This window comes from Trachemys scripta, chromosome 1, assembly GCF_013100865.1.
Source record: "Trachemys scripta elegans isolate TJP31775 chromosome 1, CAS_Tse_1.0, whole genome shotgun sequence".
Lineage (NCBI taxonomy): Eukaryota > Metazoa > Chordata > Testudines > Emydidae > Trachemys > Trachemys scripta.
The window spans coordinates 132663023-132676975 of record NC_048298.1 but is presented as its reverse complement, the minus strand read 5'-3'; the positions used below and the strand labels follow the sequence as shown (position 1 = coordinate 132676975).

At 49.1% G+C, this 13953-nt stretch overlaps 1 protein-coding gene across 3 annotated transcripts in view; it reads left to right on the top strand.

The window, feature by feature from the left end:
• Positions 1-13953, top strand: part of MFAP5 (microfibril associated protein 5) — a 39986-nt gene that overhangs the window by 19413 nt on the left and 6620 nt on the right. For 2 of the 3 annotated variants that reach the window (XM_034785785.1, XM_034785765.1), the window contains exons 2-6: positions 4350-4476; positions 4957-5019; positions 8449-8490; positions 12758-12793; positions 13585-13620. In XM_034785785.1, the coding sequence (XP_034641676.1) occupies positions 4959-5019; positions 8449-8490; positions 12758-12793; positions 13585-13620 (175 nt within the window). In that variant the 5' untranslated portion in view covers positions 4350-4476; positions 4957-4958. Of the gene's footprint in view, positions 1-3748; positions 4477-4956; positions 5020-8448; positions 8491-12757; positions 12794-13584; positions 13621-13953 lie in introns of those variants that run through there. The other variant, XM_034785775.1, reaches the window with a different exon arrangement.

Here is a 13953-nt window from a genome sequence, read left to right as displayed (position 1 = left end):
CCCTCCTCTGGGGTTGTGGGGTTTCCCAGGGAGCGTGTGCCCCCCTTCCCAGGACCTTGGTCCCCTTGCAGCTCCACCTTGGTGGGAGGGGTCTGGCCCCTGGATGGGAGCAATCTGAAGTGGAGTGTCCAATTCAGCAATCCCGGGCTCTCCCCCAGCCGGGCCTCCACTATGTGTCAGTGTTCTGAGTTCAGGTGCCTCGGTCCTAAGTATCAGCGAGGCCAGACCCTCTGCAGCCACATAATTCTCCATTAGGGTTATGGCATCTGCAGTGCTGCTGGTCAATGGTGCTTCATCCATCCTCTCCCACCGGCCAGGAGAACCTGGATGAACTGCCCCAGCACGATAGGCTCCGCTACTTTTACTCCAGTCTGCTTCTCAGGGTCCAGCCAGTGCCAACACTGTTCTTTCAGGCACCGTGCCACTACCCCGACCAGGCTCCTGGTGGGTATTTTTCCTTCCTGAATCATTGGTGGAATGTCTCAGGGTTGATAACCATGTAATCTAAAATGGCTGCTTTTACTTTAACATAATTCAGTGCCTCTGTGGGGTCCAGGATCCTGTAGGCGACTTGGGCAGGTCCCATCAAATACGGGGCTATGAAGATGGCCCAGTGTTCTTATGGCCAGCACGCTGCAGCGGCCAGCTCCTCAAAGGTGGCCAAGAAGGCTTCTGGGTCACCCTCGGGACCCATTTTCATGAGCTTGACGGGCAGCCCAGGGGGAGGGACATCACCTGAGTGTCCTGGCAACGCGGCGTTAGATGCCCTCTGGGGCTTCAGGATCTGCTACTGTTGCATAGGCATTGCTGTTGCTCCTGCTGCTACTGGGCTGCTTGCTATTGCTGCTGGCAGCTATCAGTTGTAGCTGCCCCCTGTTGTTGCTGTTTTTGGACTGCCTGCTGTTGTTGGCTCGCTATTATCCATGTAAGCAGCTTTTCTGTGTCCATGGTCTCCTTTGGGCCAGTTTTGTCGGTAGGTGCACCATCATTCTATCGGAACTGGGTTGATGCCCGTGTTCACCAGCAGTTGTCAGAGTCTTCGATGTTCAAGCCCCAGCGATATTGCCTAGTGTCTAGAGTCTAAGGCTGGCATTAGGGGAACCCAGGACCTCCTACTCCAGTGGGTAGGAGTTTCAGATCATTGAAGATCTGCTGGTTAAGCCAGGGTGGTCTCTTGCCATACTTCCTATCTATCCTACGCAGTGGGATAGTTTGCTCTTGTACCTACCTATGAAAGCACAAGACATGCTGAACCTCCAGGGCTTTGCAGCCCAAATTAATTCTCCTGATAGGGCTAGTGATCTTACCATAACTAGCCAGGTCTCTAGTCAACCGCTTATTTCCTAAAAAAAGGAGGAACATTAGAGACAGTGACTTTAACAGCAGGTGTTGGGAGCAGCAAAACAGGGACAAAAGTACCTTGCACAACAATCCCCTCCACAATCACCTGCTCAACAAGGCTAAGTGAGGCAACAAACACAACAAACACCTTACTCATGTGGAAGGTGTACATCACATTTTTAAACCCAATCACCTTCCCCACAGCTAGAACACATTCCCCGCTAGAGGCAGACTGTGGAGGCAAAATCCACAACCCAGGGCCATGCGTTAAACCTTCTGCAACAAACTGAGGTCTCTGTCCCCCCAGTCCAGAGAACAGACAAAAGCCTGCTAAAACAAAAGAAGTCCTGAAATTAAATCCCAAACTCCAAAACTAAAACACAAAACCCCATATCCCCAGCAGAAAGAACAGCAAAGCACATCCACTCTCCAGAGGCAGATTAAGGTTTCATGGGACCCTGGGCCAGAGCAAGTGGGGGGGGCCCTCCCCACCCCCATTCCACCCCTTTCACCTGCAGCCCCGCCCATCATCCCACCCTGTTCTGCCCCTTCCACCTGTGGCCCGGCCCAGTGCCATATTATTGCCTAGGCTGACAAGGCCTAGGTAGGCAAATTTGCAGGGGCGGAAGCTCCCCTCCGTGCCCCGCCCCCCTGCTCCAGCTCACCTCCGCCTCCTCTGCAAGCGCGCCGCCGTGTCCTATTTCTCTCCCCTCCCAGCACTTGCGCCGCAAAACAGCTGTTTTGCGGGGCAGGGAGGAGGAACACCACGTGCTGGGGGAAGAGGCAGGGCCGGGGGCGGGGCTTTGGGGAAGGGATCCAATAGGAGAAGGAAGGGGGCGGAGTTGGGGCGGGGACTTTGGGGAGGGGGTTCGAATGGGGGTGGGAAAAGGGCTGAGTCGGGGCCGGGCCAGGGCAGCAATTATTTCCCGGCCTAGGGGCGGCAAAATTATTAATCCGCCACTGGCCCCAGCCCTGTTCCACCCACAGCCACGCCCCTTCCACTGCCTCCAAACACACATTGCGGCCTGCAATCCATTTGCTCCTTTCTGCCCATCCGAGATCGGAGAAGCTCTGTCCCCCCTGCCGTGGCCCCGGGGCCACAGCAGGGAGTGACAGCTCCCCCAACCCTGAGGCCATGGCAGGGAGCAAGAGTCGGGGAACTGGGGTTGGGGCGCGGAGGCTTCCCCAATGCATCCCGGCGCGTCTGCCAAGAACAGGGTCAGGGCACAGGGGCTGCCCTGCCTGGTGCTGCTACCTGGGTTGGGGTGTTGGGGCTTCCCCTACCCCACAAGCCCAGCACCTCTGCCAGGGCTTCTTGCTTCCGCCACCCAGTGGCAGATCTTTTTCCAGGGCCCCCCAATTGGCCAGGGCATGGGCCCCATCGGTCCAGTGGCTAATCCACCCCTACCACTCTCAGCCTCACTCCTACAATCCTCTGAGAGAGAGAGAGAGAGAGAGAGAGAGAGAGAGAAACAAAGAGATGGTGATGGATATGTGCTTTCTACAGGGATGTTTGACACTAGTAAATCAACTCTGAGAATATGGAGAGAGAGAGAGAGAGAGAGAGAGAGAGAGAGAGGAAAATGGAGAGAGAGAAAAACATAGAAACAAAGAGATGGTGATGGATATGTGCTTTCTACAGGGATGTTTGACACTAGTAAATCAACTCTGAGAATATGGCAGGTGGTTGAATCAGAACCCAGGGCCCTGGGTGCTTCCCATTACTTAGGAGTGCCTGGGAGCAGACAACAGCAGGTACAGTGTTGCAGCCACACCTGTGCTTTTTCGTTAATTTGTCTGGTGACAGAGCAGAGCAGTTTATGGCAGGTAGTGAGAAGAGTGCATTCCTCTAGCATGGGAAGAATGACTCTTGCAATTTCTAAGGTCTGGAGTTTTTAATAAAAGTTAAACATTTGTTAGGGAAATCCAGGTGTGTCCTGGCAGTGCTTCAATGCATAAGAGAATAGCAGGAAGATAGGATGGGCGAGAAGCGACTAAGGCTATGTTTACACTCACTGCGGTATAACTTACGTCATTCGGGGGTGTGAAAAAGCCACCCCCTTGAGCAACGTAAGTTGCACCGACCTAAGGATTGGTGTAAGACAGTGCTATGTGCTCAGGACAGCTTCTGCCGCCAACATAGCTACCGCCACTCACGGGGTTGGAGTAGTTAAGCTGATGGGGGAGCTCTCTCCCGTCGCCTTAGAGCGGTTACATTAGAGCAGCAGTTTTCAAACTGTGGGTTGGGACCCCAAAGTGGGTCACTCCCCCATTTGAATGGGATCACCAGGGCTGGTGTTAAACTTGCTGGGACCCGGAGCAGAAGCCAAAGCCTGAGCCTCAGCGCCCAGGGTTGAAGCTCAAGGGCTTCAGCTTCAGCCCCCACACCCAGGGCTGAAACCCTTGGGAGTCAGCTTTGACCCCCCCCGTCTGGGGTGGCGGGGCTCAGGCTTCATCTCTGGTGCCCTGCCCAGGCCGGGGGATCTCAAGCTGATCTCAGGCTTCAGTCCCCCCGCCCAGGCCGGCAGATCTCAGGCTTCGGTCCCCCATCCTGGGGTCGTATCATAATTTTTGTTGTCAGAAAGGGGTCACAGTACAATGAAGTTTGAGAACCCCTGCACTGGAGAGCTTACAGTATAGCCATAACCTAAAGCAATGGGGTAAGAGCAAATGTCTGAGTGAGGGGGAAAAAAGTGTGACAGAGGAGGGAGTGAAAGAGAAGGGGAGAGACCCAGGAGAGAAAAGGCAGTGAATGAGAGGGAGAGAGGGTTTCTGCACTGGATGGCAGAGTGAAACAGGACACACGTGTGTGACATAGATACTGGGAATCCATCCCTGGCACTGGCCCATCCGGAGGGAACAGGAGGAGCTGGCTCTCTTTGGATCATAATAAACTGGAATGAGGGTGTGGGCTGCTTCTCCTCACTCCCCCTCCCTCTCATTCCATCCGCATTATACCACCAAATGCTGCTACTTCTCTGTTTTTTTGCTAAAATTGTATTTTGAAGACAACCAAAAGTGGAACATTTTCTGGGAGTGGCTGAGTGTGCCTCACACTCCAGCCAAAGTAGAGGACCAGCCAAAGGGGGAAGAGACAGCGTCTGCAGCCGAAGAGAGTGGAGATCGTGGACAACAGTGAGTGAAGGAGACTCTATCCCTTTCCCCAACACCCCACAGAATAAGTTCCAGAGAGAAGGGGGAGGAGGGGGATAATGATGGGAAACTTTTCTAAGGGTTCCAGGCAATACCATGAGCAAATGTGTGAGAAAAAGAGAGGGAGAGGGGATGAATGTTTGGGGTGGATGGATGGGGAGAGAGAACGAATGGAGGGAGAGAGAAAATGAATTGAGAGGGGAGGTGGAAGGAGAAAGAAAGAAGGCAGACAGGATGCTTTTTCCAGTCCAAAATGTATGGGGAAGGAGCTCAAGAATGGCAATGACAGAGCAGGAGGGAGATAGATGGAGGGAGAGAAGATGAGGAGAAGGAATGCATCGGGGAGAGGGATTTGCAGTCAGTGGATGAGGACAGTGTCTGGCCTGCAGGGGGAAGGTCTCCCTGTTCCTGGTGCGGTTTGTGCCAGACTCTCATCTGACCTCTCTCTCTTTCACTTTGTAGGGATGATGACTTTTGGATCCCGTGCACTGCTGTGCATCATAGCCCTCTCTGTCCTCCCAGCTGGTGAGTCACCACCCCATGGAAGCCACATCAGGGCTCTCTCCCCTTTCTTTGCCCCGTGGAGGCTCACACAGAGACCACTGTTCAGTGACAGGAGGGGAAGGACACACACACACAGATGGAGAGTGACAGGGAAAGAAAAAGGGGAGAGTGCAGGAGGGGATGGAGAGAATGCTGGAGGAAAGTTTGAGAAGCAGTGATCAGTGCCCATATGTTCTCCTTCTCCTAAGCAGCATGGATAGGAGCAGACAGAGGTTCAGGGAGTGAGCGGAGGGGAGATGCATGTTTGTTGTTCCCCTACCAAGCATAGCTGCCATTTCCCTTGGTTCTGCATGGTTGGTGGGATGCATGGAAACAGGTTGGAGTGGCCAGGCAGTGAACAGCTCCTCTAAATATTATGAGCCTCCTCTCACACCGGTGTAAATCAAGAGTGGCTCGTTGGAGTCAATGAGTTACACAGGCGTGACATAGATATATGTGAGAGGTGGCTTAGGACCAATGTTTAGAAAAAGGTGTAGCTATAGTACGTGCTCAGGAGGGAGCACAATGTATTCTCAGCTGGATATGATGGGGGCAACAGATAGTTGGAACCCTGGTCTCCCAGACACTGCCTGGGGCAGCGTCTCAGACCGGGTATGTGGAGCACTTCCAGCTGGTCCATGGAACTTGTTCTGTCACAGTGGTGAAAAACATCTATCAGTCTTCAAGCACTGATGCTTCCTGCTGGTTGTTCCCCATTCCTGGCCTCTCTGGCTTTCCAGAGGCTTTTCTGGCCAGTTAAACTCCGGATTCCAAGCTTCTCTCCACCTGCTGCTTCATGTCTGTCTGTGCTCTGAGTTTCTTTGGCATAAATTCAGGTGGGATTAAATTTGCAGATGACACCAAAATGGGAGAAGGCAGCACCAAACTGAAGAGTAAGATGGAGAGAGTGGAGAAGAGAATGAGGGATGATTCCATCTTAATGGATAGAGAGTGCTGTACCCAAGGAAAGAGAGAACGAGGGGCTAGGTATCGAATAGGGGATATAGCCCGATAGCTGCACCCTTCACATTAAAGCAATTCTCCCATCATTAGAGATCAGCCTGTGCTGAAATGTTTGGATCCAGAGAGGGACATCCCCATTATTCAGTGGCTGTTTGGATCTGGCATGTTTCTGATCCTAATAGTACTTTTTCCCATAGGCAGATACTGTAGCTATCACAGAGCAAATGTGAGCTGGTGAATGACAGAGCAGGGAGTAGAGGCAGCCCTGGCACAATCTTGATCTTAAAGGTGACTTGCAAAGTAAAAAGAAAAAGAGGTTGTGTCCTTTTCGGTGTTTTTCTGATACACAAACAAGGCTTGAAAGGGTTTTTTCCTCTTTGTTTTTTACCCCAGGCCAGGTCGACACTAAAAAGTTAGGTCGACCCAGCTACGATACTCAGGGGTGTGAAAAATCCACACCCCAAGTGGTGTAGCTAAGCTGGCCCAACCCCTGTTGTAGACAGCGCTACGTTGACAGAAGAATTCTTCCACTGACCTAGCTACTGCCTCTCAGAGAGGTGCATAACCTATTCCAGTGAGATAACCTCTCCTGTTCGGTTAGGTAGTGTTTACACTGAAGTGCTACAGCGGCACCACTGCAGCAAGTGCCACTGAAGCATTTCACATGTAGACAAGCCCTTAGAAATATCAGGAATGCCCAGGTTGGTCTCTCTCTGTTTTGTTGAAGGGCTAGTTGGAGATTTAGATAACTGGAGTGGGGCTTTTTCACCCTCCGAGGGGGTGAGGGTGCCACATCTTTAACAATGAGTGCTTTCCTCGTAAGTGTTTGAATTAAGTAGGTGTTAATACAAGCAAACAAATTAAACAGCCTGATAAGAAATCCCTCTTAGTTACTTGGATTTTATAATCAGACCAATTTTCTATTGTCCTTAGTCTTCTGGAGAGGAAAGACTAGACAAGAAGTGAATTTCTAATGCAGAAAATAAGCAGACTTTATAAAAAAGTTCAGCATTTCAGACCTGCATCACAAAGAGAGAAAAAAGGGCACAACCCTATTTCCCCCCTTTGCAGGTTACCATTAAGAGATGGGCCAGAATAGAAACAGCTTTGAGAAGCAATGGGTTATTGTACCTGGGTGATGTGTGTAATACCTGGCACTTTCTGGATCAGTGGCCAGTGAAGGTGGATAGCTGCACAGCCATTGCTGGGGACTCCACTGGGACAGGACACAGAGGGTCCTGAGAGAACTCTTGAAATTCAGCAGAGTAGGATTATGCCCACGGGCCCAATTCTCCCCCTGCAGGATACAAGTAACTATTACTGAAGTAAGAGATAAATAGGGCTCTCAATTCCCAATCCTGTAGTCCTTACTCAGGCAAAGCTCCCAGTGACTTCAGTGATAACTTTGGTGGAATGAGGGGAGAAGGCTCAAGGGTATAGTATATCGGGCACAGTGTGACAGGGCCAGTGGGGTAGTAGATAATGTTTTCACCCCTCAGCTCACAGAGAGCCGTTACTATACAGTGGGTCATTCCTACATCTGTCCTAGTTCTAATTTGCTCTGCACTGCCCTGTATCACCAGCCTTTTCCTACCAATTCTTTCCTTTCCCCCCACAGTTATGCAGATGTTTTCCTCTTCCCTTGTTTAGCAGAAAACTTTTACCTGTTTCGAGCTGCTTAAAGAAGCAGCTTTCTTGCCGTTGGCATTTTGAAAGTAAACAGTGTATCTCAGTTTTTATTCCTCTTCTGTTACACTGACTGCACAGGTGGCCTCCATTGCTCTCTGCCTGTCCCTTTTTCTCACCTTATAATATGCCTGGATGTAAATGATCTTCCAGCCTATTGTCAGGGAATGTGTGGTGCTCCATAACCGAGGGGAAAGATAGTCTGGTGGTTACAGCTGTTGATTGGGCACCAGGAGACCTGCCTTCTGTTCCTTACTGTGCCAATGATTGGCTCTGGGACCTGGGGTAAGTCACTTCCCCTCACTCAGTGCCTCAGTTCTCTCTCCTATACAATAGGCAGTGTGATACTTAACCTACCTCAGAGGGGGATTATGAAGTTTAATTGGCTAATGTTTGTAAAATGCAACAAGGTTTGCAAATGGTGCTGCGGAAATGCAAAGTCTGGGAACAAATCTGTGGCCCCTTACAACTCCACAGCTGTTACTGCCCACTCCCAGTTGTGCCCACTCAGACATGTATGGTAGAGCTCTTGCTCTAAAACTTCTTAAACTAAAGGGCAATCTCCTTTATCTATTAGCAGTATAGATCCTAAGACTAGAGCTGAGCAGTTCTCATTCCATCCAGGGGAGGGCAGTGGTCTCCTGTATATACATTGCTAGTTCATGACTGTTATTATTCATTATAATTATATAGACTCCAGTTTATGGAAATCCCCCTTTTGTCTTTTCCCCACTCTCCCCTCTCTCCTACCTTATCTTGCAGACTGGTTTCTACCGATGGTCAACTGTCAAGAAGACCCAACAAGTAAGTCTTGCTGTCTGCTGCGTGTGTGTGTGTGTGCGCGCACGTGTGTGCATGTGTGTGGGCTGAAAGAAAACCAAGGTGCTGGTTACTCAGTAGGAAGTGCTAATCCCAATGCCCCAATATGGTGCTAGAGGGTATTAAGATTTTGGAGGTGTTCTCCTTTGTATGAAGCCTAAAATAGGCACACCAATCACTCAAGGTTGTTAAAAATCTGATGGTACTTTGTGCAGGGATAGGTATGTTGGTCCTAAAGTCCTGGATAATTATATTCTATCTCACTGCTATTCAGTTCTTCATTTCCTGGCCTCAGCTGTTGTGCAGTGCAGTTATGCAATGTTAAACACCTGTCATGTTCTACCCCAGACATGGTGGTTGTTATTAATCATTTGTATTATGGTAGCATTCAAAGACCCCATTCGGGATCGATATCTCATTGCACTAGGTGTATTCACATACACAAAGTAAGAGACAGTCACTGTCCCAAAGAACTTTCAATATAATTTAAGCCAAGACAAGGGACAAGGATAACAGTGATAGTGGTTATAAAGACTAGCTAGGTGCACAATTAGCAGGGTTTGAGTCACTAATAGATATTAGGATGTGTGTAGATATATGTATGTGTGTATTTATATCTGTGTGTGTATATACACACAGAGATGTACACACAGAGATACATACACAGATACAAATAAATTAATCTCAGCAATCCCCATGGGCTCTCTGCCCAGTCACTACTATTTAGCAATTTACTGTAAGCATCATGATAAAAGTGGATCTCGAGGAGGAATTTGAAGGAGAACAGGGTCATGGCTTTATGGAATAGCTAGGCAAGGGCATTCCCTGTGGAGGGAATAGCATGGAAGAACGCTCAAAAATGTCTGTGGGAGAAGCACCTAAAATGGGTGGTTGAGGCTGGCATTGCTGGCAAAGTAGAGTGAGGCAATGCAGTAAGAGACAAAGCCACATAAATAGGGGGTGGTAGAATTCTGAAGTACCTTTAAAGGTGAGGACATGAACCTGATGTGATGGAAAAGGAGGGGTCTGAAGAGGGGACTGATGTAGTGAGCGTGAGAGTGACAAGAAAAGCTCTTTGCAGCTGGGGTTGAATGGACTGGAGAGGGGTGGTATGGATATCAGGGATCCAGAGATTGCAGAAATCAAGATGGGAGAAGATGAGGCCCTGGATGAGAACTTTAGCTGCATGGACAGAGGGAAAAGACTAGACCTTAAGGTGTTATGGAGGAAGGAACTTCAAGATATGGACATGGCGTGGATGTGCAGGGCAAGAGGCAGGGAAGAACTAGAGATGTGGCTGTGTTTCAGTGCTGAGTAAATAAGCTCTGTATGTACCAATCTGCAAAGCACTTTAGAGTTCTTCAAGAATTCATTATTATTTATTATGGTTTTGAGTGCATGCATTTCTTTGATTGTTTGTGAATTGATGCTTTATAGCAAAGGATTGTGAGAGACAAGTTGGATCTTGGGATCTGAGAACCTAACACTGAGTCACTCTCTAACAGTGGGAAGTTAGAGGAACCTTACTGCTACCTCAGTGGTAGCCAAGTGTGGAACACTTGGTATATAAGAAGAGCATGGTCTAATGGTGAGAACAGTGGACTATATGTCTGGAGACCTGGATTCTATTCCTGGCTTTACCACTGACTCACTGTGTAGTTTTGGGCAAGTCACATTCTCTCTCTTTGCCTCAGTTTTCCCATCTGTAAAGTGGGATTATGATCATTACCTATCTCCAAGGAGAGGTGAGAGGATAAATGAGTTAATGTTTGTACAGTGCTTTGAAAACATAAGGTGCCACATCACTATGCCTTCTCCTCTCCTCTCAGAGGCAGACCTTGCCTTAGCCAGCCATCCCTTAGCCATCTCACAGCTACACTCCTGCAGCACATTCTACCCTCAAAGGTTTCTTGGAAGCTGTGACTCTTGCAGAATGTGGCCACCAAACTTCTGTGTAGGGAACAGGATTGGGAGCACATCACACCCACACTCCACTTGCCCAGCTTTACACCTTTCTGCAATATGGGCTAGGTTCAACCCAGTTCACCCTGAACTCCCCAGCTGTCCATCCCAAAGGTGAGTGCTGCAGGAACCAGGAGCAGGGCAGCTCCTCACCTCCGATGTCTCTCCCTCCAGTACGGCCTCCCAAGATAGGCCAGAGCTGAGAAGTCAGGATCTGGATTCAGAGTTCAGTAGGGGTTTAGAAATGGGGTTTGTTGATGGCCCATCTGTGCCTTTACAGTGTCCTTTACAATACAACCATGGAGTTCTCTGCACTCCTCACAGGGAGGTTAGTTTGGGGTGGAGGCGTCGTGGTCTATAGGAAATGGCTGTTTTATACTTGAACTAACCTATGTACACAGGGCAACTTGATACTCTGGGGATGGGTGCATTATAAGAAGCAGTGAAATGTGAAGCTCAGGCTCTGAGCTGAACTTCCTGGGGTGGTGGCAGGGAGGAAGAGACTTCCCATGAAATAGCAGAGGATTTGGAGAGGTTCACTGACACATCTGGGCAGCACTGCGACTCTAATTACATGCATGTTTGCTGACAGCTAGTGGCCCTTTTAGGGTACTCCATGGGACAGATATGTGGAAAATGGGGAGGGCTAGTAATAAGCAGGCTGTAAGGGGGGTGAAGGGAAAAGAAGTAAACAGAGATGGACATATTATTAATTCCTTTAGGAATGTCCCCCTGATGTGGTCTCTAGCCAATCCCAGGCCAATGGAGGCAGAAAAATCAGTGCCCAGGATAGGGGATATATGGAGGCCTCTCTCCCAAGATGGGTGGTCAGAGCAAGATTAGTAATAATTCAGTTTTTGCATGCAAAACACACTGCTATGAGATCCAAGGCTTGCCAGTGAGAGTCCCAAGTCCCAGGAGGGGGTGGATAGAGGTGGGGAGAGGTGCCGTGTGAATATTTACTGGATAGGCTCACGCTATCTTAGGGGCCCATCATGGCAGCTAGAATCATCTGGCCCACTATGGTTAACCAAACCCAAGTGTAAACCTTTGTAAGAGCCAGAGGAAAAGCCTTGAGAGCAGGGCCCAGGCTCTGGAATGCCTATTCAAAGAAGATCAGGAAGAGTCCTTCCCTGATCATCTTGGGACCTCACTGAAATACCCACCTCTCCCCCCTGCAGCATTTCCCAAGGTACTGGAACAGAAGAAAACCTACAGCACATTCATAGTGAAAAGTCCACAGTTAGAATAAATAATAATTATATAATAATATAATGAAGAGCAGGCTGGAGACTGACGGTCTCTTCTAGAAAGATCTTGCTGTTTCTGATTATCCCCTCACACTCAGTGCTTAATTTGTGCCAGGGCTGAGCCCCGGTACATCTAGGTGTGGCAGTTCATAGCCCCGGCACCTCTGGGCTTGGCAGTTCATAGCCCCGGTACCTCTGGGCTTGCTATGTCAGTTATGAAAGTAAAAAAAATTGCTTGAGCCCCAGCACCTCTTTCATTACAAATTAAGCACTGCTCACACCACCTAGATAGCATGGCAAAGAACACTTTAGAAATGCTAGAGAAAGATTGAGAATCAGGCTATGTCTACACTACAAGCCAGGAGTGTGATCACCAGCTTGTGTAGACATACTCGCATTAGCTCAATGAGAGCTAATGCTAGTGTAAATAGTAGCGTAGCCATGGTAGCATGGGCAGGGGCAGCACAGCTTAGCCATGCCAAGTACAAACCCACCTGAAACCCCTGGACACGTACTCAGCAGGGCTAAGCCATGCTGCCACTGCTGCTGCCTGTGCTACTGTGGCTACACTGGTGTTTATAATTGCTCTAGCTCTCATCAAGCTAGCTTGAGAATGTGCATGCCAGCTGAGAATCATACCCCTAACTCGTAGAGTAGACCTAGCCTCAGAGAGGACACCAGATAGATAGAGGGTGTATGTTTGATGTGCATTAGTGGTGATGCAGTTCAGGAGGGGAATGCAGGCTTCAACTTTTTGCCATCAGTGAGTTAGGTTCAAATGGGACCTAAGGGCACAACCGGAAGGACTTTTACTGGGTCTAAACTTAGTCCTTTTTGGTACTCATCATACAAAATCCAGCATACGGAGAGACTTAAGGGCTGGAATAGCAGGGGGGTTGCAGAGTAGGACTGAGGGGCATTGGCAGAGCTGTGTGGGGAGCCCAGCACTGGAATAGCAGGGGGGCTGGCAGAGCTGGGGGGGAGGGGAGAGGACCAAAAACTCAAAGCAGGATCTTTCAGACCATTCTCTCTTTTTCCAGTTGTGCTTGACATGCAACCTGTCCCTGATGACTTGGGTAAGTTCATTCTTCTGACAGTGGGACCACTCAGGGCCTTTCTTTCCCTGCTGATCCCTACTCCCAGCTGTATCACCACTAGAGATCCCTGTCACTTCACACTCAGAGTCCCACTTTCTCCATTGCCCTTAACTCCAGCTGTAACTCTCCAGAAATTCCTCTTTCTTTACACACTTGTTTTTTGTCAACAGGTCTGCCTGATACTGAAGGCATAGTATCACAGAATATCAGGGTTGGAATGGACCTCTGGAGGTCATCTAGTCCAACCCCCTGCTCAAAGCAAGACCAATCCCCAGACAGATTTTTGTCCCAGATCTCTAAATGACCCCCTCAAGAATTGAACTCACAGCCCTGGATTTAGCAGACCAATGCTCAAACCACTGAGCTATCCCTCCCCCCCAAAGTAGTAGCAGATGAACAAGGTGTGTACAACTGCTTTATTAATATAAATGTCTGTCTTTTGAAGGAGACATTAACCTGATCTCCCTTCTGGCCTGTCTCTGGGTCAGTAACTAAGGATGACACCCCAAGGCAGGGTTTGATCAAGGGTGGAGAGGAACTGCACTATTAGAAGGCATGTGAGCTCCCTTTTGCCCCACCTCTGGGGGTTCCAGTGCCCATACCACAGGGCATTAGTGTGGCAAAGAATACTGCTTTGTTAGAGGAGCTGCTCTCCCTTGGGTAAGACATTCCCCATGCTCCCTCCTTTACACTTAAGGACCCCTGTTTTTCACTGTTTATTTTAGAAGCATAGCAAATAATCCAAAATTCACAAATCCTTTGTTTTCTAGTTCCAGCTGCCATTGTAAACACAACAGAGATACCAGGTATGTTTAGTTTTGAGGTTCAAAGTAGGGGACATGGAGCCTGTCATCTTTAGGGCATCATTTCCTATCCACTGGGAACATAGAAATAGCCAGATTGGATCAGACCAGACCTGACCAGATCTATTTGGGCAGTACTAGGTGCTTCAGAGGGAGGTGCAAGTACTGGTCACTGTCAGAAGACAGGATACTGGATTAGATGGACCATTAGTCTGACCCAGTATGGCCATTCTTATATTCAAGTAACCCCATACTGGACAGTTATGGAATAATCTGCCCACAGGGGAAGTTTCTTCCTGACCTCACAAGAAAAGTGGCTGAGTTATAACCTGAAGC